Below are 24891 nucleotides of genomic sequence, written 5' to 3' on the forward strand. Positions count from 1 at the left end.
GGCGGGGTGGTGGTGGGGATGCCCCTTTAATGTAAAGGGAGGGGGGAAAGCGCGCGCCACGAGCTGGGAGCCCCCTCACACACGCGCTCCAGAGAGCAGAGACTATTGTTGTTGTGTACTGCACAGACGGTCGCACCTGGTCCGGAAGGGCGGGGCGAGCGAGCGGAGTCGACTCAGCACCGGCGGAGGTTCGCTCGGCGAAGGGCGCATCTTGACAGAACGGCGCTAAGACCCGGCAGTCTTCCCGAGGCGGAGGAAGCGGCCGCTAGGGAGGGGACTGCTCGGCGATTGTTTTGAGGGAGCCGGTTGAGAGGTTGACATTCGTGCGTGCCGTGGAGCGGCGCGCATCCCTCTGCTTTACTCGGGGACCAGGCGAGACGCGCTGAGAGCTTCCCCGCGCCCAGGGGCCGGCTGTGGGCAAGCGATTTCGGCAGGGGCGCACGTGCCGCCCGACCTGCCTCCCGCCTCCCGCCGTTCATGCTCGGGACCATGGACAGACTCAGCGGTAAGTCAAGGGTTGCTCCGGTTTAGCATCCAGGCGTCTTTTTTTTTTTTTAAAGAATCTGTTTAACGGGACCGGCGGGCTGAGGGAAACGTCAGTTCGTGCTCCCGGGAAACGGCGCCGCTGCTGTTGTGTTGCTGCCGAAGATTGAAACGCCGTCTCTCTCTCCTGGCTCCGATGGGCTCCTGCGCCGCTTTAGGAGGAAGGCAGAGTATCTGGGGCTGGTGGGAATAGGGGTGTGGTGGTGATGGTGGTGGGCTTTAAAACCCAGCCTAGGCTTGCAGCGCATCCCGAAGACGCCGAGCGCTTTCTCTCCCCACGGATGGGTTTGCATCAGTTTGCCCCACGGGGAGCCTTTCGTTTCTTGGGCACAAGCGCGGCAAGTTTGTCCCTTGAAGCGAGAGCCATCGGTTGGGTCCGGGGACGGAGATGGGGACCAGGGGAGAGCCACGCCCACGCGAGCTCGCATTCGCCACACGTTGCGCGTGGGGACAATTCCATTGTGGGGCTCGAACGCGGAGAGTGGGGAGTGGGGGGAAAGAAGACGGCGGGTGGGTGGGAAAAATAAATAGGTGGGCGCGGGAGAAGCGCAAGATTCGGCTTGGAGGGGTGGAAACGTCGGAAGCCTAAATGTTTGCCAAATCGACTCGTGTGTGTGTGTGTGTGTGTGTGTGTGTGTGTGTGTGTGTGTGTGTGTACACATAGAAGCGTTTGCGTCCGTGCGCGTGCGTGTCATGTCTGTGAAGGGGCGGCCGCGACGACCTCGCGACAGGAGAAGCAGAATGGTGGGGAGTCCCCCCACCCACCCACTCCGGTGTGGAAGAGACTCTGAAAAGGGTACGAGCCAAAAGCTTCCACCGCGGCATTGTTTTCTTCCTAGGGCTTTGTGTGACCTGTGCGCCGGAGGCGGAGGCAAGCGGTTGCCAAATGGCGCTCCTCGAACTTCTTTGGCAGGCTGACTGCGGCCCTCAGCATTGTTTCTTTCCCCTTTGCTAGATCCGTCGGGGGCTGCGCTTGAGATTCGGTGCAAAGACCGTCGAGGGTGACCTCTTTTCTTAAACGTGCTGAGGGCCTGCTCGGACAGTGACTCTGCCGACCTTGAAGTGCCCCAAAGGTGCTTCCCCCGCCCCCCCCCAACCCCCAAGAGGCAACTGGACTTTCTGGTTTTTCTTTGAAGACGTTTGGCTTCTCATCCAAGAAGCTTCTTCGGCTCTGAGTTCATCCCTAAGTGTTTTTGGAGAGTCTCCATCATCCGGGTCATGGTTGTCCCAAGAAGCAATTGGATTTTCTGATTATTATTATTTTTGAAGACCTTTTGCTTCTCATTCCAAAAGCTTCTTTAGTTCCAGTTGCCTCTTGAAAAAGCACCTAATGGACAACCATGACCTGGATGACTGAGAATGTCCATGGACATTTAGGGATGCACTCAGAGCTGAAGAAGCTTCTTGGATGAGAAGCAAAATGTCTTCAAAGAAAAAAAAACAGAAAGTCCAGTTGCCTCTTGGGGCAATAATGACCCAAATGACTGAGAATCCCCATAGACAATGTTGAAGCGTCCCTGCCTGAGGCGGAGAAGGAAAAATGATAGAGGGACATGTGTTAGGCAACCTGTGTTCCAAAAGGCAGGACATTCTGAAGACCATGGCTCCACCTGTGTACATATGCATTGTGCATGAGGGGAAAAAATCCTCAGGAAAGGGATCAGGAAGGTTGTTTCAGCCTTTGAAGGAGGGGCATTAGTATACAAGGAGATCTGGCCATATTGACTCCATATTTATTCACTTTTGTAAGTATAAAATTAGATAAGCCAATCCAAAAGTACTCGGCAAAAGGAGATGAGACTTTGGACCTGGGTTATGTGATTCTACAGAGGGGTCAACCTGGTTCCTATTTCTGAGTTCATTTGGTTACAATTACTTTGGAGTAGCTGTTGGAAATGATGGTGTTGGTGCTAAGTAGAGAGGCACATAGGAAAATCAGTCTGGACTGTTCCCATTGACTTCTGGGCAGCCCATCTCCAACTTGGTGTCTCCCAGATATGTTAAGGGCTCCCTCTGCCAGAATTTCCAGTCAATGTTGGCTCTGCTACCGAGAATTTTGAGAAGCTGTAATGCAAACACACCTGGAGACAAGAACCCTGTTGGGGAAGTTTACACAAGAGGTCTGCTCTTAATTTTGAATGTTTTTTTTTTAAATTGTGTGTGCTGGGTTCACGTATCACTATGCCAAATATCCATTAGCTATCATGGTGTTATAAGAATCTGCATCTTGGGACCATCTTTCATATTACAGAGAGCATCTTTGGTCTGGTGATTAAGGCTAGAAAGTCAGAAATGGGGGGGTTTATTTCTTCCTTAGCCCTGAAAACCTAAGGGTGATCTTGGGCCAGTCACTCTCAGCCAACTCATTTAAATAGGCTTATTGTTGTAGGGAAAATAGGAGGAGGAGGAGGAGGGTGCGTTGGATATGTTTGCCACTTTGAGTTATGGTGGGATTCAAATAAATATACAAATAAATACTATGTCTCAAGTGTCCACATAATTTCACTTCAGATATAAGGAGCAGAATAAAGCAAAAACAAAGGAGGGGTGAGGAAGAGGAGGTCAATTTAAGTATTCTTAGGCACACTCACAACTAATTGTGCAACCAGAAGATCTTTAAATTGGTTTTCATAGTTTATAATTACCAACAGAAGAGAATATTTGTTGCTCAAGATTAAACTGTTGGTGCTCTCTGAGTTTGGTTGTTTTCTTGCTAATGTTTCATAATCCAACTAAGAAACTTCTTCAGGGCTTTGGGTTTTGCTCTCTGCTTTAATACAGTGGCTTGCTTTGTGACAAACCCCATTCTCTCCTAGCACTGAAGATGTTCCCTAGTTGGGTAATGATTGAACTAAGCTCAGAGGATCCCATTGTATTTTAAGATTACATTTCCGCAAGATGGAATAATTCTGATGTTTTGAGCTTCAATCCCCATAATTCTCAGCCAGAATGATCCAGAAGTTAGATTTAACTACTGAAAGGTCCTAAGTTGGGAAATAGTAGTTGAGATGATGTATCCATATTTGAGGAGACTGACTTTTGCAATTCTACTACTGGACTAAGATAAAAGGATATTGTATCTTTATTTTTAAGGTTATTTTGGGTGGGTGGGGTGTTACACTTTTTATTGCAATATTTCAGTGAGAGCAAGAAACACTTTCCATGCTTTGTCACTCCTGACAACTTTCCTTATATCTCTCATTTGGAGAGAAAATGCAAATTTTGCCCTTTTTTTATCTCATTCATAAGGCAGTAACAGACAGATCTGTCCACAGAACCAGATCTTGTAACTACTTAGAGTAGGAAATTAATTCTGGCATAGGTTTTTGCAGACTACGTCCCTCTCATAAGCTTCACAAAGCATTATTCTGAAATAAGTGGATGGGTGGGTATATGCTAATACTTCATAGGAGGGAACTTTAGGGAAAATTTTGATCGGAAGGATACAAAGGTAATAACAATTACTTTATTACAAGTGACATCCATAAAACAGTTGTTGGGTGTGATATAGACATTCTTGTCTTGGTGAGCTGATTAACAGATGTCACCAGATTTTTTTTTAAAGTCTTTGTAGCAGATTACTCTCCCCTCCCTCCCCTCCTCTCCCTCCCTCCCTCCCTCCCCCCCCTCCCTCTCTCTCAACTGGCATTCAATGGAATCTTAACTGTTCATGTCTGGAAATACTATGTATATCTACTCTGTATACAGGGTGCACATTCCGACAACGGTCTGAGCAGCTGTGAGGACAGCCTTGACAGGTTCCTTGTTGTGATATGTGACTATAAATAAACCCTCTTCTGCACTTGACCACCATTGGCTTCTGCTAAAACAGGCAAACTTTTTGACTGGAGATGAGTTTCAGTAGAAAGTAACATGATAATACAGTACTGTAGCAGCTGTATTGGGTTTTCAGGTCACTGGCACCAAGAAATAGGAAAATAAATTTCCTCTTTCCTGCTTACATGGGTGGTACTAATATGATCTTACTTACCATGGGTGGTACTAATATGATCTTTGGTTTGGTGGGGTTGAAATCAGAGTGGAATATTACTGCAATTCTGGAAACGCCAGCCTAACTCCCTTTCCTTACAAAGCAAAAAAGGTCTATAATGGCATACTTCCTTTGTAGAACATGGAAATGGTGATGACTCTGGCCCTATTTCCTACCTGGGAGCATCCATATAATTCTATTCTGGCCCTTGTCCTGTTACACTGTTTATTGTTAAGGTAAGAGTGAAGATCCAGTGTCCTTCCAAGGTTGTGATTATTATTTCCATCCTCTCTGTTCATAGCCCTTGCTGCTTGGGGCTGATGGTTTAAAGTCCATCACTCTCTGAAGTGACTATCCTCACCCTGAATTCAAGGCTTGCCATTCAGAAGCTCAGAGAATAACAGTGTTGGAATTCAGTTTCTCAGCTCCATTTTTGCAACCCTTCTGAAATAGAAAACATTTGTGCTGCCTAGTAATAAGAACAGATAATAGAACTCTTAGAAATATTTTACTTACCACCTTGATCCCAGTATAGAAACTACTTAAATACTGAAAATGTTCTGAAATATAATGAAATAGATTTCCAAGTTACTGGCACAAACTGTTTATATATAGACTGGAATACACATTATTGTTGTTGTCATTAAATTACATTGTATTATAATTATAACTATCCTTTTCTATTAAAGCTCTAGGCAACTTATGTCACATGTCTTCCTTCTTTTTAACCCTGTAAATTAGACTGGGAAATAGTGACCACAGTAACAGCATGCTTTATAGGAGAGAAATGTTAGTCTATGGTGATGGAAATCAACCTACTTCACCTGATTTTGTCTCATGAATGTTTATGCCTTTTAATAAACAAATGTTGATCAAACTCCTGATTTTTAGCAGCTTTTGTGCTTGAGGGCAGATTGAACCAGCATTATTCAGTTCCCATGCAAACCGAAAACACTACATTGTGCCAAATAAATGGTAATACTGGTAGTTTTCAACTTTGGATCAGTCACTTAGTCATTGTTAATGTTACAACAGATCTCCCTAGAGCTATTGATTTCTTTTCAAGTTAGGATTAAGCAGGGTCTTCTTTTTAATCCATTTTTATACATTTATAATTACAAACTCATTCTCTGACCCTCTGAACAGGTTGCAAAATGGAAGTAGGTAGCCAAAGCTTGGTGATTGTTTATCTAAAATATCACTGAGTATGTTATTTAGAGTTGGGAGTAGCAGTGTCTTATATTTTCCTCCTCTTCTTTGGAGGCATCTGTTCTTTGCGACTTACAGCATCTAAAATAGCATTACTGTGAACTTTTCTGCAGGCTGATAGCTCCAACAGGTCTTTAATATTCACGCCTTCAAAAAAAAAAAAGGTTAGAATCAATTTGTGTGTATTCCTTTTGCCTTCTCTTTCCTCCTTTCCCTTGAAGAAGTAGGGTATGAACATTCAAGCCTAAATCTCTAAAACAAGTATTACAGAGAAGTAAGAAACAGAAATCCTGGGTGAGCTACTTAAAGGGCATATCAAGAATAGGGCATATCAACCTAAGGTGGTAGTCTCTAATCTTCTCTGCAAGTCTTTTATTACTATGGCAACCTCCTGTTGAAGAGCCACTGTTTATAGACCTTGCTTTATTTTAAACACTACAGAATGCCTGTATTTTAGACTTCTTTGGCTTTTGCTTTTATTCTGTGGTAAGTTCAATGGCTCACACACTTAAAAGGAACAAGATTTATAATAAATTGCTATTGGCATCTGGACTGCTCTGAATAGGGGGATAATGTAAAATCTTGATATCCTTCCAAGACCTACCTACCTATCTTCCTTTGATGGGAGCCATGTGAGAGAAACAGAGGGTAATAAGTAAATAGGGTAACTTGAATTCTTTCCAAAGTGTGTAGAAGAATAGACTTCATGCATTCCCTACAGATTCATGATCCCCTGGCTATATAATTAAATGCCCAATTAATGGTTGTTGCGAGTATAAAAATCTAGGTTAAATGTGACATAAGCCCAAATCTGGTCATTATATTGTCTATGATCTAGCTTTCTTGAGATATTTTCAGTTAGATGCTGCTGCCAAGATATATTATAGCTATTCTGTGTTTTAGTCTTAATAATTTACAGTTGTACAAGAAAATACAAGAAATGGGAGAAAACACACAATGGTTATATATGAAAGGCAGCATTGGAATGATTGCACGATAAAAGCCTTGCTTGAAAGTATTAGAGTCATAAAGTCCAGACATGTTGTCTGTGGAGAGATTGAAACGACTTAGCAATCATTGTATTGATTCTTTGATTGAACTGCTGTTTTACCTTATCTAACTTTATTTCCAAGATAAAAGGATTTTTTTTTCTGTGTCTGAATGCAGGTAAGGTATTTGACTAGTAGCATATATAGGCTGTAGTAGGGAAAGGAAATATTTGGGTAACTATTAGACTGGAGCAAAGGTCATGGTTGGTTAAAACTACCAGTATTTAAGTGGATTTTTGTCATGATCTTCCTCAGTTTCAGATGCTCCCTCCCAGCCGAAACTGGGAATCTGGTTATAAATTGAATATAATAATGTACTTAATTACCAGTACTTATCCATTCTTCGTGGAACCCATGTCAGTGTCACTGAATGAGCCGAGCCTAAACCAGAGCTGATAGAATAATCTGAAAGACCCCTGTAAAGTACAACTGATACTAGCAACTTCATTGTCTTTTAACTAAACCCTGTGAAAACAAGTTACTGTAATCTGTATAAAATGAGGATGTCCTTTGCTGGATGCCCTGTTGTTCCTAAATGCATTTTACTTGCTCTTGGGAAAATCTCATAATCTTCATTATAAAAAAAGGTTTTGGATCAAATTAATTAATTAAGTTGTTAAGTGAATTGCTAATTGATTAATTAATTAATTTTGATTTGTCAATCGCTTACAAGATAACAGATATAAGAACAAACATAAGTATAAATACAGGAAATAGGTACAAATAATTGGGGACAATAGGACAGGGACAGGAGGCATGACTGTGGGCTTATGCATGCCCCTCTTAGGAATGGGGTGAGGTCAATAGTAGTTTGAGGATAAAGGAGTGGAGATTTGAGGATATAAAAGCAGAGTCAGGTAGTGCATTCCAGGCATTGACCACTTTGTTGCTGAAGTCGTACTTTCTGCAATCAAGTTTGGAATGGTTTACATTAAGTTTTGTATCTGTTGTGATAATGAGTTATGTTTGAAAAAAAGGGGCCCATAGTTATGCTGGCTGGCTGACATGTTGATAACTTACTGTATTTCTGTTCCCCACTGAACTTGTCCTGCTCTTGAATCCTTTGGTATATATAAATAATGGGAAAGAGGAGGACTGCAACTTTGCTTCAACATGCAAAGAAGAGAGTTGGAATGCTTCCAGACAAAACAAAGAAAGGTTGGTGTTGAGGTCCCTACTTTGTCTAAGCTGAAGATACGGGTAGTTCTTGACTTCCAACCATTTATTTAGTGACTGTTCAAAATTACAGTGGCACTGGAAAAAGTGACTTATGATTGCTCTTCATACTTAGGATAGTTGTAACATCCTCATGGTCATGTGATCAAAATTTGGCCGCTTGGCAACTGGCATTTATTTATGATGGCTGCAGTCATGTGATCACCTTTTGCGACCTTCTGACAAGCAAAGTTAATGGGGAAGCCAGATTTACTTAACCATGTTAACAGTTGCAGTAATTCATTTAACAACTGTGGTAAAAAAAGGTTAAATGGAGCAAAACTCACTTTTTACAACTGTCTTGCTTAGTAAAGGAAATTTTGGGGTTGATTGTAATTATAAGTTGAGAACTATTTTTATTCTTGGAGAAAAGAGTCCACAGAGAGAATTGAAGCCTTTATCTCTTGCTTGTAAATCTGCAGGGCTAGCTAGTTTGCAAATGGGAAGCAGAATTATACAGTATATTAGTTACATCTTCTTCCCCGAAGTGGTGTCTTCTGGATCACTGTTCTCAACTGGTAGCAATATGGCCTACTGGGGCCCCTAGGATATTTCAAGGACACCACAGTTCTAAAACATGTAACAGGGCCACAGCACATGCTGAGGGGACCCCACAAAAGCAAATTGTACTATATTGCTAGCACTATCTTGTTGATGCCAGAAAATGTACCTGTCACTGCCCCATGTTTGTACCCAAGAACAGTATCTGGACAGGGGGAACCACAAGAGAAAAAGTTGGAAGGAGGCCATATCACAGAGCAATGCTGTTCCAGATGACGGCATCTACAAGCTCTTACTGTTTTCATTAGATTGATGACAGTGATGCTGAAGGGTTATGCTACAATTCGTGCCTGTTTTGTATTTGTATCATGTGATCACACTAACTTATAAAATGGGATAGATGTAATATTGCTATGAAAGCTCTGGATCTTGTGGATGCCTCTGAATGTACAGCACTGTTTTGTTTGTGATTCTTTTCTGGATATACTGGTCAAAACAAACTTATCTACTGTTTCGGATGGTTGAGTCTAGAGGAAGCTGCCCAGAATCTTTTGAGAGCATAATGAGTATTATTTATTTGGATGCGTGTCTCTTGTGATTCAACCCTCATGTGGCATGTTTTAAGTTCCAATTAAGCCAATGAAAAATACTGTTTTTAAATGCCCTACTCTATAGACAACTGCAATTACAAAACTGTGGGAACTCATATCCAGATTCTGTGTAAGAGAGTCACGAGCAAATGTCTTTGTATTTACCTGAGAATAGTTGTATATAAAAGTCTGGAACAGTTACACAGCTGCAAAAGGAAAATTCTTTCTATTTAGCCATTTTCTTGATTTAATACTTCCCCAGACTATGATTATCTTTGCAGTATATTTTAAGAGTATACCTCCTGACTTTATACATATGCAGGAGAAAAGTGCTATGGTCAAGAATTAAGCAACTGATTCTGAAGGAAGATATATTCCTGTCCATTGTGCTGTCATTCTGACAAAGTCTTGATGTTTAAATTGAAGGACAATGTATCCCTTTAATTTATCACACATTAATTTTTCCCCAGTTGCATATTCATTTTTGTTTTATCAGGAGCTGAGTGATGTCATGTAAGGGACCTTATAATTACTTGCTTGGGTTTAACATTTTGGGCTATTAAGCACATATGGACCTGCCTAGCCCCAGAAGAAGGTTGACACTGTATTGGGTGGGAGGAATCCTGAATCATTCTTGATTAGTTGCCTAAAATCCACTATGGGAATTCCACCCTCTTGGAAAATGCAGCCAAATGCAAGGGTGTGTGTTATGAAATGAGAAGGGAAGGGATAAGATCACTCCTCAGCTGTTACTGAGAACAGCAGAAAGCTCTCCCCCACATTGTTGCAATGTTTCCCCCTAGATATTATCCTACTGCACTAGTCAAAAACTCATTGCAATGACAACTCTTTACAATACCCCCCCCCAAAAAAAGTTAGAGGGATCTAAAGCCATTTCTCCCATATTTGTTTTTCTCTATATGGCTTTGAAAATGTGTATTAAGATGCAAACATGAGTACTAGGGAAAAAAGGGAAGTGTGAAATGAAAATCAAAGTGGGCTGAATGTTTATTCAGATCAACTCAGAAAAGTTGTCCTTGCACTATTTTACTGTGTAGATTTCATGTCACCACAGAGATCTTCCTTTTTTTCTAAAGATAATATGACAAACCTCCAAGAAATTTCAAATATTTAACTTTTGCTCCTAATGCTATTTATATATTCAAGGGTATAAGTATAAGATGTATACCTACATTTCTGCCATGCAAAGTCTATACATACAACCTTTTCCATTTCCATTATTATTTCCCCCATGTTTTGCATTTTTCCAGGTACAGAGTAACGGAGGGTAATCTGTAGTGCTACTCAAGTTATATTTATGTGTAATATAACAAAGTAAATGTGGGTTATATAGGTAGTCCTTGACTTGCGACCATAATTGAGCCTGAAATTTCCACTGCTAAGCAAACGGTTGTTAAGTGAATTTTGTTCCATTATATGACATTTCTTGCCACAGATGTTAAGTGAATTGCTTCAATTGTTGAGTCAGTAACACAGTTGTTAAGTTGGTTTTGCTTGTAAAAGGTGATCACACGACCTTGGAACACCGCAACCATCATAAATACATGCCAGTTATCAGACATGTGAATTTTGATCGTGTGACCACAGGGATGTTGCAACTGTTGTCAGTGTGAAAAACAGTCATAAGTCACTTTTTTCAGTGCTGTTGGAATCTCGAAGGGTCACTAAACGAATGATTGTACGTCAAGGACTACCCGTACTAAATATATGAATAAGAAAATGTTATTATGAACTGTGCCAAATAAGAACAAAAGTGTGGAAATAAATCCAAACGCTACTGAAGATCCAAAGTTTCACGTGCGGGAGAGCTTTTAGCCAAGAATAGCATAGCTTTTTGATTACTCAGTAGCACTTATTTCATTGTCAAGCAGGCAAGCCCTGCTTATCCTTTCAATCCTTCTCTCTTTAGCTATAGATGCTGCTGATGTCAGCAAAGTCAATCAAAGGAAAAAAAACCCAAGTATCCTTTGGATCCTTCTTTCTATTTGCTGATTAACCACGGGATTTGGTAATACAATAGAGGGACTTATCAGAACTTGTGTAACCTCAAACGAACAATTTTCAGAAGGAAAATGTAGTCTAATTGCATAGCTGGGATAGATGACAGGCAGAATTTCTTGTTTAGCTGTTGCTGATACAGCACTGATGAACATTGTAATCATGCTTGCTTATAGTTATACCATTTTAAATTAGGACTTGAATGTCTTCAAGAAATAAGTACTATTATCACAGATGTCTGCAGGCACAGAAAGCACAAGCAGCAGATGATGAAATGTGTACAACTATCAGGAAGTAAAAACCATGACAGTCATCCCTTTGTCAGATAACAGGCTGCAAAGGCCATAATTTACAAGGTGACATCCTTTGCATGCATTGTCATTTTGATATCATTATGGTTTTCTGTGGTCCTCGCAGATGCTGATAATTGTTATTTGAACTGTTGCATTCTACCAAATATGATTTGGAGAACTGTTTCAGACCTTGTACATGCCTGATAGCACCCCTATTCTGTCTACTAAATGATCCCACCTATTTTTAGACTTCTTCATTAGCCTGAAGAAAGTTGTGTCTGCTTTTAGGGTTATCCCTTTAAAGCAAGCTCCTCATTTATCAGGCTTGTGTGGGAGCCAGAAGAAAGAAAGAGTGCTTTAATGAGTAGCAGAGATGTGCTGTTTTACATAATATCTGAAACATTCCTTCCATATCATGCTTGAAGGTGTACAGGCCTGGATCTCAAAAGTGTTTTGCCTTTTTACCTTATAACTGGGGAATAAAACATCCAAATGGGTGGGTGAGAAGAGTGTGACTGTTGCAAATTGTGTTGACACTGTGATTTCCACCTAATATCAGTGTCACTTTGCTAACTTGATTGAACTCATGAAACTGAGTGAGATCCAGAAATAAATTGCCCACTTATCCCTGAAGCTCACTGAGCTCATTTTGATAATATATATTATAATATCTCTGCCTAACCCAAGGGTCTTCAAACTTGGCAAATTTAAGACTTGTGGACTTCAACTCCCAGAATTCCCGAACTAACATGACTGGAGGAGGAATTTTGAGAGTTGAAGTCCACAAGTCTTAAAGCTGTCAAGTTTGAAGACCCCAGGCCTAACCTATCTCACAAGTTGCTCTTGGAATAATTTTGGGGAGAGTGGGAGACAAATGTGTCTCATGCTGATTTCCTTGAAACGAAATGCACAATGTAAATACACGAATATATATTTTGCAGTGTGGGAACTCATATCATTAGATGCATCATGAATGATTCAGATAATTCTGATGGTTCAAGCAACTTTGCCCATGCTATAGAAAAAAAAAGTGAGATAATAGGAGGCAATGTGTGGAGGTCTGTATCATCAAAATAACTACACATGATCAAAGCTTCTAGATTTTTACCTAGAAAACATTCCTCTAACTTTATTCACAAATTCAATGCCATTTATCAGAGCTGCTGCTGAAGGACAATAACCTCCCTCACATTTTATAGGAAGTGCCTTAACAAGTGCTGGTGTTCATATTGCACCTGACTCATCAGCAGTGTTCTGCAAGGGGAAGATATGACAGGCTCGGCCAGGAAACAGACTAATACTGCTTCCCATCCTATTCTCAGATGATTTGAGAACTACTTAATACAATGCAGTGGTAAATTTGGATGCTTTTATTTCAGGCTCTCTACCTCTGTGAGACTAGGAAAAGTGTTTCGTTGCCACACAGCTGTTGTGTGTTATAGACAGACAGGTTTCCAGATTGAGTGCCTCTCTAATATGATGTTTCTCCAACTTGGTAGCTTTAATATATGTGGACTTCAACTCTCAGAATTCCCCAGAGAGTTGGGAATTCTGGGAGTTGAAGTCCATACATTCTAAAGCTACCAAAGTGGAGAAACTATGGATCATTTTATGAAAGACAATGACTCAGCATTGCCAAGGAAAACCAGTACACAAGCCACATCCATATTCCAAATTGTTCTGACAAAAGGGCTGGGGGGATTTGTCATCCCCACATGACTGCTCTGCATGGAGACATACATGGGACTCTTGTTTTATGTAACTATATAGCCAATGGAAGGGTATTTGACAAAGAAAACACAGCTATTTTATTTAAAGATAACAGCTTCAAAATTATTCTGTAGGGCAGAGGTCTCCAAACTTGGCAACTTTAAGACTTGCGGACTTCAACTCCAGCCAGCTGGAGAATTCTGGGAGTTGAAGTCCGCAAGTCTTAAAGTTGCCAAGTTTGGGGGCCCCTGCTGTAGGGTTAGGTAGACTTCAGAAAAACATCTTTATATAAAATTTAGAGCACCAGTGTCAGGATTTCAGGAAAACTTTAGCCAAACCTTACCAAGGAGAATGTTAAATGGAGTCTTTTACCTCTTTGAAGCAAATCTTATTTATGAGTCTTCAGTTTTGAAATAGCTGTTGTCCTTGCCTCCATTGCATTTTGCCATAGTAACTGGGATGTCATCAGCCCCATTACAACTGAAGAAGCCAGGATGAGGAAAGCATTACATTCATACAGGATGTTTATGTCATCTTTGCTCCATGATCTATCTCGGCCTGCACAATGCCAAGGGATGTCCAGGAGAAGCCCTGTTTGCAGGGATCTAGTTTCTGATGGTTGGTATAGGAAATGTCCACCCCTGCCTAAAAGGACTTTTATTTCCTGTTTGAAGGCAGATGGTGAAATCTATCACTTTATATATGGAGGCTTAACTATTTTACCCTATATGCACAAACCGACAGAAAAACAGTCTTATACTGCTTAAAATCTGACAGTGGGATTCTGATTGTTGATAGTCCGATTTATTTGTTGTTCTTGTATTTTCATTTTATGAAGCAAGAAGTGCTTTTAAAAACCCACTTCATTTTTTAAAATTGGTTGGGTTGGATATATAGCTCTGGGAAGCCTAGTTTAGCTGGAATGCAAGATAATTTATTTAACAAAAAAAATCCTCCTTTAGAGATTAGGGATAGGACAGTGGTTTACTCTGTCCAACATAAGTAGTATTTGAATGCTTTTCCTTACCAACAAATAACCTACTGTTACTCACAGGACTAAAAACTTATCCTTTGTATTGTTTAATTGAATGTTCAAGATTGGATGATAGGAGATTGTGGCTTTTTAGGAGAGTAATATCCAAGATGTAGATTCCATAAACTACTGCAACAGCAAGATATTTTTGTTCTATTAACCTCTTTCTTTCTGCTATCTTGCATTTGTTGGCTTTGTTTTAATAGCAGCCACTGTTGCCACTAGAAGGATCTGGTCTTTGTAACATAATATACAAATGCAAAACAGCCTTTCCACATTCCTGGGGCTTTAACTCCTTTTTAAACTCTTATCAACTTTTCACCAATGTTTTCACTGCTTTTGATAATAAACTCTTTCTTATAGGGGAGGAATTCTAGGAAAAGTGCTGCCTACACTCCAGCTTATCATTGCTTCAGGGCTGGAAATAACCAAGCTTCAACATGCCTGTGCTTTAGCATTCTGAATCAAAGCTGTTGAAAATATTAAAATGTGGAGAAGATGGTCCTGATCCTGCAACATTAGCCATGTCTCCTGAGAAGTAAGGACATAGTTAGAAATAAGGGTTCAAGGAGACTCTCTCCCAGGTAATTGAATAGAGGATTACAAGTTTACTGGACAATACCAAAAAAAAAAAAAAAAGTGCCACAGGATCAGCGGTGGGATTCAATTTTTTTTACTACCGGTTCTGTGGGCGTGGCTTGGTGGGCCTGGCAGGGGAAGGATACTGTAAAATCTCCAGTCAGAGGTGGTATTTGCTGATTCTCCAAACTACTCAAAATTTCCAATACCGGTTCTCCAGAACTGGTCAAAACTGCTGAATACCACCTCTGAACAGGATTTGACCACCAGAACTTGGGAAGTCACTGAAAATTAGCTAGCTAGGCCCAGCATATCAAAGCTTAGCTTGAAACTTCTACTTCACAGGGACCGAGTGACGTTTAAGCCATCAACTTGGCAATAGCATTCTTAAGATAAATAAAACCCTTAAATGAACTAAATCCTAGAATTGGGTGGAGCTCTTCATTTAGATGACCTGAGGAAGCATCAGCTAGAGCAGGATTTCCTGGTATTACATCCAAGTTCTTTCAGTTCCCGTATCACTGTAATAGAAGGAGCTTTTCTGTCTTGGGTTTTCTACTGGGTTTTCCAGCTCTCAGCAACCTGAACTGAGTCTCCATGATAGGCTCAGGCCAAATGGTGCCTGACATAGTTCTTGAAACCCTAAAGACCAGCATCCTCCTGTCTAAAGAAAACACTGAGTTTCAAGCTACACAGCTAATTTAAAAGTTAATTAAATCTAGAATGCTAGTATATCCCTTCCTCCAAACAAACAAAATTAATGATTGAACTGCCCCAGAGATGGGGTAGAAATAGAGTTGTAGGCTTGACAATAATCAGTACAGCTTGGAAAATATTTGAGAGCAGAGACACTAACTAGAAATGTAGATCATTCTTTTTGGGGTGAGGTAGAATACAACTTTATTTGTGACAGAATCCAATTTGAATAACCACCCATAGCATGACAAGTGTTTTATCACTTTATGACAAAGGTGTAGAGAACCCTCTTTATTTTAGAAAAATAAAAGATTTTATAATCTGTCTGTCCTCCATTTGCAGAGTTCAGAGAAATGATTGGCAAGCAGAATTAGAAATAAGATTTTGAAACTCTCACTAAATTTGTTGTATGTTCTGGAGGAGAACTATAGAATGAGAGAATTACCTGAGAATGTGGCCCTTTACGCCACAGTAGAAGTAAACACACGTGGATGAGGATCACAGGATCCTCATGAGCAAGACCAGTTAAAATGTATGGGCGCATGCTCTTTGCAAAGTGGATAGACTCAGACACAGGAGCAATGAATGCAATGTTGAAAGGCCAGGTTAGGGACACATTGTGAGGGAGACTACCTATGTGGTCACTAGGAGTATTATGGCACATAATCACATGTTCCTTATTAGTATACTAGGTTTCTTTGCACCTGGATTTTAGCTTTCAAACACCTCTGCCTTTCCTTTGTTTCAGTCAACTCTTGTGAAAAACATAGAGGGCATCCCATGACAGATCAACTGATAACTAGGTTTCTGAAATACAAAATAATATCCACTGGCAAGTTATTTAAATTCTTCTGTCATGGTGCAGAATCACAATGCCCTTTCTTCTTCAATTTCCTCCGCAACTTGGAGAGAAATTTTTTGAAGTTGCTTGTCTTCCTCTTGAAGGTGAACACTTCTCTTGGTTGAGCTGCTTCTCATTGTGTCTGTTGGCCAGGGCTTTTTACAGATTCTTTTCTGCAAAAAAAACCCCATTTTTTCTGTTTATGGCTTTTATTTTAAGCTATTTACACTGTACCACTTCCCAAAAACAAGACTGCTACAGGGAAGAGTGAGTGCCCCAGAGCAGGAAATGTCATTCCCCTGAGCATTTTGGGGGAGCTTTAATTAGGGGCGGAGATGGAAAACAAAACCAAAGAGAGGATGGCATTTCCCTCCCATCAGGGGTCTGTCCTCTGGCACTGACTTCTCTTTCAGTTCTGTGCCAAGAATCTGTTCTGGACTTCAGTCTCTAATCCCCCCTGTGTGCTCTTATCTTTGAGTCCATCTCCTGTCAACTGGAAGGGCATGGCTCCAAAGCCTTGCAAGCCTGCTGCTTTTCTCAATTCCATGGTGATTGTTTTTAAGAGGCCCACACCAGAGTTGGTTTTTTTTTTTAAAAAAACTGGTTTATTCTAAGTTGTGTGTAATATTAACATTCTCTCCTTTGGTCTTAACGTTTGTTTTTATACATTAGTCAGAGCCGACTGTTTCTTTAAAAGGATGTATTGGTTGGCCCGCTCTTCCTCCAAGCCCCTTGATTCTTCTTTTGTTATGCAAAATGTCAAGGAACAGGCTAGAAGAGTTTACAATAATGTATACATATCTTTCTATTTAAATTATACTGGTTGATGCTTCTCTAGTATCAGGTTTAGGGTGTTGGTACAGCCAGCTAATATTTGACCTCAAGCCAGCTGTAGCCCTCCCATAGCTTTGTTCCCCAGCATGGAACAAAATGTGTTAGCCCAGATTGCCAATTTCAGCTTTAAGAGGTTTGGGAAGCTAGGTGTGTTTCAGTGGAATAGTCTGTATGAACCAAAGATTACTGTTACTAGGAAAACTTGTTCAGTACTTGAAGCTTTCAGAGTGGACCCAGTCTTGGAGCTTAGCTGCTTAGGGCAGGGGTCCCCAAATTTGGCAACTTTAAGACTTATGGGCTTCAACTCCCAGGAACTATGCTGGCTGGAGAATTCTGGGAGCTGAAATCCACAAGTCTTAAAGTTGCCAACTTTGGAGACCTCTGGCTTAGGGAAATGGATGATAGAATATCTTCATAGAACATCTTCTTACAACTGTTCTTACGAGTCTTCTGGTCTATAATGTACCTTGTCTCTTTCAGTTCCTTAAGGTATATGGAAAATGCCTATTCAAGAGCTAATTTGTATGCACCGGTGTGTGAAATGATGCTCCTGACCTCAGCTCAATACAATCTTGCATCAGGAGTGGCACAGTTCCAACACAAACTGAATAGACATACTGCTGCTGATACTTTCTAAAACTTTAATTTTCTGAATGGGAATTGGGATGGGGTAGAAATCACATAGAAAGTAATTTTCTGCTTCCTTCCCAGTTAGAAACCAGCTTTGGCACATATCTGGTGAAAGATGCCGATGTCATAGCTTTGCAATATTATCTGGGAACAGTTTGAAAATGATGGGCCTGAAAAGTGGACGGGGTCCTTATGACTGCAAGCTTGGCCAGTTACTCATTAAATCAATGCCCCTCATGGTTAACTGACACTGCCTGGTAGATGATATGTGGTTCTAGTGGTGGTGAATTCATCTTTGAGAGAAGAGGTTGTTCCTCCACATCTTAAAAGAGCCTTTGGTTTGTCCCCCTTCTCAAGAGACCATTGTTGGATCCCATCTTACTGGACAACTTCTGTCTAGTGTCTCCTTTTTTAGAGCAGATTGTGGAGAAGCTTATTGCACAGCAGTTTTAATAGATCTTGGACTCTTTCCAGTCAGGTATCAGGTCAAACCTGAGATGGAAACTTTATTGGTTGTGCTTTTGGATTATCTCTGGTGGGAGTTGTGTGACTTGACTTGACCTCTCGGTGGCTTTCAGTACCATGGTAGCAACTATGATATCCTTCTGGAATGGGTCCAAGGAGTAGGAGTGGACACCAGAGTGTTGTGCTGGTTTTCTTCTTTCCTATGGGCCTGATACCAATTGATGTTAATTGGGAGTGAGAAGTTTTTCTCTCTTCCTCTACTTTGTGGGTTGCCACAGGGGTGAATGCTCTTTCCATTCTTGTCTAAACCTACATTCTTGGGATAAACACATTGAAAAAAATTAAATAACTAATTAAAAATAATAATAAATTAATTAAAACTAAAGAAAAACAAACAAGAAAACTCAAATGGAAGATTTGATGAATCACTGCATCTTTTTCTACTGCCAGTTTTCTACGATTCTACATGAAACTGCTAGGGTAGATAATCTGTCACCATGGAGTGAGGTATCATTAGTACAATGATAAAATTGAAATTATATCTGTCTGTCCCTGGCAAATTAAGTGGTGATGTTGATGTCTTGGTGCCTGGGCCTGGATGGATAACTAGGCTTCAACTGAACTTTGGCAAGACTGAGTGGCTTTAGGTTCTAGGGCCTTCTGTATCTGGGACTTTACCATTGTTAGTACTAGATGGGGTGGCATTTCCTGAAACATGGGGTGGGCAATCTGAGAGTCCTGCTGGACTCACAAATCTTGCTCAAGGTTGGACAGGTTGTGCAAATTTGTGTCATGTGCGAGTTTGCCAAAATGATTCCTGGATTGTGAGCTCTGCTCATAGTCACCTCCTGAATGGATTATTGTAATGAACTGTACATGGATCTGCCCTTTGAAGTTTCAAGTGGTACAAAATACAGCAGCATGGGCAGGTTGTGTGTGCTCTGGAAGGATGCAATTTACACCTCTGCTCCATGAGTTGCTTTGGTTACCAATTTCCATCAGGGTCCAATTTAAATCCTTACATAGCATGGGGCCAAGTTATCTGACCAACCACCAGTCCCCAACTGCATCTATCCTTTGGAACGTCATCCCCCTCCAGGTGAGATCAGCCTGACCCTCTGACCTTCAACAAATTCCTTAAAACATGGCTTTTCCAGCAAGTCTGGGGATCTACCAATAGGGAGCCCAAGTATTGGCTGCATCATGTTTAATATTTTACTATGTTCCCTTTCGCCACCTCAGTTTTTTTACTTATATATGTTTTAATTGGTTTGTGTATACTGTTTTAACCCTTGGTTTTATTGTGTGCTCCCCAGAGTTACTTTGCATGAGAAGTGCAGCCTTATACATTTGATAAAAAAATGAGTTTTGAGCAAGTTCGAACTGTACCGATAATTGAGGGTGGTGGTAAAAAATGGGGAATAATTAGCTGTTTAAAAATTGAAAGATGAAGAGAATTGGGATGCAGCGGGACTCTATTTAGGTGTAATGTGCAAGGAAAAAAATAAGCAAAAGAATGAGACCTTAATTAGTAGATGCCTTTTGATTAAATGGGGCAATACATTTGTTTAGCCATCTCAGAGGCGTTATGTACGCAGGATAATAACCTATTGTTAATTGAGTACCAGTTTAGACTTGGTATCTGACATCAGAAGACACGTTATACAATTATTAGGGCTGTCCAGAGAACTAGATTCAAAAGGCAAAGTGATTTGGAGCTCCATGGGCATGCACAGAAAACACCCGTTGGCACCCCCTTAAACCAACAGGTTCCCAGAAGCACTCTATTCATATCCATAGTGCTGCTCCTGATCATTTGAATCATTACCACACTAGCAGGGTTTGCACAATATCCTAAGTCATAGTCTATCCAAACCCATTTTACCTTAGCATGCCAGTGTGCAGTATGCTTGAATTTGCCAAAAAATTCAAAAACCCCTAAGTGGTAAGTATTCTTAACAGCTAGAAGCCTTTTAATACCATTTATTACTTCTTCCTGGCTAAATAACTACAAAAATGTTTTAAATGTGAGCTTCCGGTTTGAAGTCTCTTCAGCGATAGACAGAAATCCGTGATCATGCGTGGTTTCAGTCTGGGCTCGCTGCTGGAGCACCCCGAGCTGGCTGGTTTCGGGGCTAAGCCACCCCGTAGAGGTGGTGAAGAGGGGGGAGACTGCCAGCAGGGTTGAGGAGAGCCGCATCTCTCCTCCTCAGCTGGCCATTACTCCCTTTCCCGAAAGCAGTTGCAGCGGTGGTCAGAAAGGGCCACCACAAAGAAGTACTCAACCGGAAAAGAAAGTGCAGGAGGAAGATAAGAAGTGAAAGTTTTGGCCGATTGGGTTAAATTGTAAAAGCAACAACTAAGGTACCCTGGAATTTAAACTTACAAAAAAATAACATCGCTCCCAAAGAAGAGTCGGAAGCAGCGAAGGAAAGTGAAAAGGAAAAGGTTTGGCTTTTTTTTTTTCTTCTCTCTCCTTCCCTATACTGACAACTAAGAGACTTAAATAAGAAATCGGAAAAATCCACTTTGACATCAATAGGCAATTAAGCTGAAAATAAAATAAAATGCCAAAGGGATAATAAAGATTTCTGGACACTATTTTTTTTTCATAAGCAGGAAGTGAGAGAAAAAGAATAAGGGCAGGATCTGGACGAGGGAGGAGACTGCCTGGAATTAAAAAGAATCTACAGTAAAACTTCAACAAGACTTCTAAAAGATACATTTTAACTGAAACTTTGTAACTAAACAGTAACCCCAAGAAGAGAAAGTGAAAAAAAAAAGAGCAAAAAGAAACAGCTTGCGTATATTTGGATTATTTGGTGATCTTTGGATTCTTGGTTATTACATTTGAATGACTAAAATTAATTGGGTGGTTGTTTAAAAATTTATACAATGGCACCACTTTTGGATGAATTGAAAATGGAACTTTAAAAGTACAAAGAAGATGCACAAGAAGGGAAGGGTTCTTATGGCTTCGTTTTTCAATTCTTAGAAATGGAGATTTGGAACTATGAGAAACAACAAGAAAAGACTGCAAAACAAGAAGACTGGGACAAAGAAGAAGCCATCTTTAATGAACAAGGAATTTTATGTGGGGAAGAAAAAGGAAAGGGGGGAAAGGGAATGGAGAATTTAAGATTTAAAAAAACAACCAAAGAAAAGAAAAATAATTCAAAAAATAAGTATAATACTGGAAAGCAACAGAAAAGAGGAATACAGAAGAGAGAAACAGAGGTAGAGAGACAAGGAGGTAAACAGGGAAGAGAGAAGAAGAGAGGGAAGAAGGAAAGGAAAAGAAGTTTCAGAGGACTGGAGCAAGATATAGAGAAACAGGACCTATTTAGAGATAATGGGTGAAAATCTAATTGAAAAAGGGATTCTGTAAAGGTACATAAGATTGTATGGTTATATCAGTAATAGAAATAACTTTAGAAAATTGGAAACAATATATGATTAAAATGAGGGATAAAATAGTGTAATTTAGTGAAATGTTTGTTAATAAAATAAGTGAAATAAAATAAATGAGAAAATTGAATTAGGAAGGAACAGGAACATCTTAATTAGTTAATGTTTTATAAAATATAAGTGAAGAGGGGGGAATTAATTATGGAAAGCTTATAATTGTTCCCATAGAAGTATGATATTTAATTGTAAAGTAATGTTAAAGAAGTTAAGACTTTAATGAATATTAATATTAATGATAGAATTGAATTGGAATGGAATGTGTTGTTTTAATTACATATTTATAATTTTTTCTTTTTTTAAGAATATAGTGTGTATTTTAAGAATGTACCAAGCAGAATCCGAATGGAAGTTATCTATTATATTGAATGTTATAACTTTAGGGTATATATTGAAGCCTAAATAAGAGTTAAATGGATAAACTTAAAAGATATAAAGGTGCCATACTCCAATCGGTAACTACAGGAGAAATTTTGTTTAATGAGAAAAGATAATAGATAATTGAAACAGGACAGACAAAAAATACAAATATAATGATTTGAATTGAGATGAGATAATTAAAATAAAATTGAGAAAATTAAAAGAGGGGAGAAGCTATGCAGAAAATGTAAAATAGTAATAAGTTATGGAATAGAATATAAAAATGAGCATGAACTTGAATTTGTGTTTGTATGAAGAAATGTAACCCGGGATTACGCTACTTTCAAAAAAGATGTTTTATTTGTATTTTTTTTCTTTTTGTGAAAACTCAAATAAAATTTACAAAAAAAAAATGTTTTAAATGTTTTTTTTTTAAGAAGTCCTTTCTTTCTTTCTTTCTTTCTTTCTTTTCTTTCTTTCTCATTTTCACAATTCCTTTCATCATATACAATGCTTAATCAACAATTAAGCCATTAAATATTCAGTAATATGGTTCATGCTGCTATCTTTCCACATAACTTGGTGGAATGAATCTAAATGATTTTGTGTGCAGACTTGACTATTGAAGGAAGTGCATTTAGATATATTGGCTACCTGGGGTCCTGGATTGTTGTGAAGGTTCTTTCATGTTGTATCCATTGCACATTAGAATAATTGCATGTGAAAGGTTGCAGATTCCCAATGGTAAGGAAAAAGAGCATAGAACCTAGTTTCCAGGAAGATTAAATGGTGCTGTTTTCTTTTAAACTGCTTTTGCAAAGCTTTTTCAAACTTAATTATACAGATATTGTTGTAAACACAATTACCCTTCATTTTTGCCTGCTTCAGTCACTAGTTTTTGCATCTCTCAATTGCTGAAAAACTGTAAAAGTCCCAGGCCAGAAATTGATTTCTCCATTCCACAAAGTTACATTCCTCAATCTCACTACTGTTAGGCGCCTAGGTACCATAATTGTATGATCTCTAGTCAGCAAGTAGAAATATATATTGGTTAGAGTCCATCTGATAGGCAAGGAATGTAAGTGAAGCTGAAAGAAATATTTTATTGACATTGTCAGATTGCCATACAAATGGTGTCTGAAATGAAAGCAAGGGACTAGTTCTTTTCCCACTCATATTCTGGAGTCAGCTAATTAGCAGCTAAATTTTGGCTCAGTATTGGTCACAGAACAGTGTCCACTATTACACTGAAGGTCAAAGGCTAACTTAGTGAGAACAGACCAATTGCTTGATGACCTCACCTTTGGCCTTCAGTTGATTGCTCTCCTTTTTTACTTCTGGGTTTTGATTTTTAAAGCTTCAGTTTCTAAGGTACTCCAGCCTGGATACATTTTCTGCTCTGAGTTTCTCAGAAGGAATAGAATAAAATTCACAATACTGTTTAGAATTCCAAATCAAATACAACCCCCCAACTGAAATTATCCTATTTTTCCTTTTAACACGGCCCAACTTAAGATCTTGATTTAGTCTCTTTTTCCCCATGTACTAATCTTTCCCCTCCATTTACTGACAGAATATCGTTTATAATTTATCATGGTTAGAGGGGACCAAAAAATAAACAGTGTAAATCTAAATCCAATTTTTGGGATGGAACTGGTGAATGATTTCATTGGTAGTACAAGGAGCATTCTATTTTGAAATTCACCAATGTTCATTATTCCAAAAGTGATGCAGAAAACACTCTTGGAAAATCATTAATTCTTCCTATAATGTTGCAGATTGAACATTTCACAATAGCTGCCAATTAGCTGTGCCAAAAACAAACCATATCTTAGCTAGATATGTGAAGCTATTGTTGTTTTTTATTATGTCATCAATGTGGCACAGCTTTGTTTATTTCTTTTTTTTTCTGGGAGATCAAGCATAGGGTGATGGTGATCTTAAAATCGTGTTTATCTCAAATATACACATGTGAATTCTCACATATAGACATCTCTTGAAACACAGATTTAAACTAACTTTTGTTTACAAAGTACCGTTTTCTTCTGCGTTAGATACAGAATAGCTTGCTACCTCCTTGCTGGGACAGGACAAGCTCATATAATACCTGTCAAAGGTACTGTAGATCACCATTCTAGATCCTCTATAAACATAGATGGATGTTATGTCCCACCTTCCAAAATAAACAGATAAGGCTGAAAGCAGCAGTCCTCGCAAAGAAAGGCAGCAAACAGGAATCTTCACTGATAACAGCTGTAGATAGCCTCCACAAGATAGTCCAAGTTAATAGTTCCAACGAAATAAATCCAAGTCCCAACAAGATATTTCAGGTTTAAATCCTCCAAGCCAAAATCTTCGGTTCTCCTTGCAAACAAACACTTTGTTCCGGACAAAGTGCAAAGTCATCTCTCTCCCTTTATAGAGCAGCAGCTAATTAGTCTAATTACTGATCTGCCCTCCTCCTGTGCTCCCGTTGGTTTCTTCTCGTAAGGAGACGCCTGCTTCTGACATCCACCCAGCAATCATCTAAATTATTATCTTCACCTGAAGTCTCCATAAGTTCCTCACTGTCAGCCGTTCCCGGCTGATAACCTGATTGAGAAGCAGAGGAGGTTGAAGGTTCAGGCCGGTCCTGCAAATCAAATGTGTCCTCATTCAAAATATTTATTATCACTGCTGACAGGAACTGTTAGGACTCCTCTTCGAAATTCAAACAGACAGAGCTCTTTGCAGTAACGTCCTCATTCAAAACTGCAGGCAAAACTGTTAGGACTCCCCTTTGAAATTCAAACAGACAGAGCTCTTTGCAGTAACGTCCTCATTCAAAACTGCAAGCAAAACTGTTAGGACTCCCCTTTGAAATTCAAA

The 24891-nt window shown here is 39.7% G+C and overlaps 1 protein-coding gene across 2 annotated transcripts in view; it reads left to right on the top strand.

Annotated features, from left to right (window-relative positions):
* Window positions 1–267: 267 nt before the first annotated feature.
* AFAP1L1 (actin filament associated protein 1 like 1) overlaps window positions 268–24891 on the top strand; it is an 89910-nt gene continuing 65286 nt past the window's right edge. Inside the window, exon 1 of one of the 2 annotated variants that reach the window (XM_026696369.2) lies at window positions 268–505. In XM_026696369.2, the coding sequence (XP_026552154.2) occupies window positions 478–505 (28 nt within the window). In that variant the 5' untranslated portion in view covers window positions 268–477. Of the gene's footprint in view, window positions 506–1211; window positions 1340–24891 lie in introns of those variants that run through there. The other variant, XM_087924539.1, reaches the window with a different exon arrangement.

The sequence above is a fragment of the Pseudonaja textilis genome, chromosome 2, assembly GCF_049901715.1.
Source record: "Pseudonaja textilis isolate UNSWEBS1 chromosome 2, rPseTex1.2, whole genome shotgun sequence".
NCBI classification, from domain to species: Eukaryota; Metazoa; Chordata; class Lepidosauria; order Squamata; family Elapidae; genus Pseudonaja; species Pseudonaja textilis.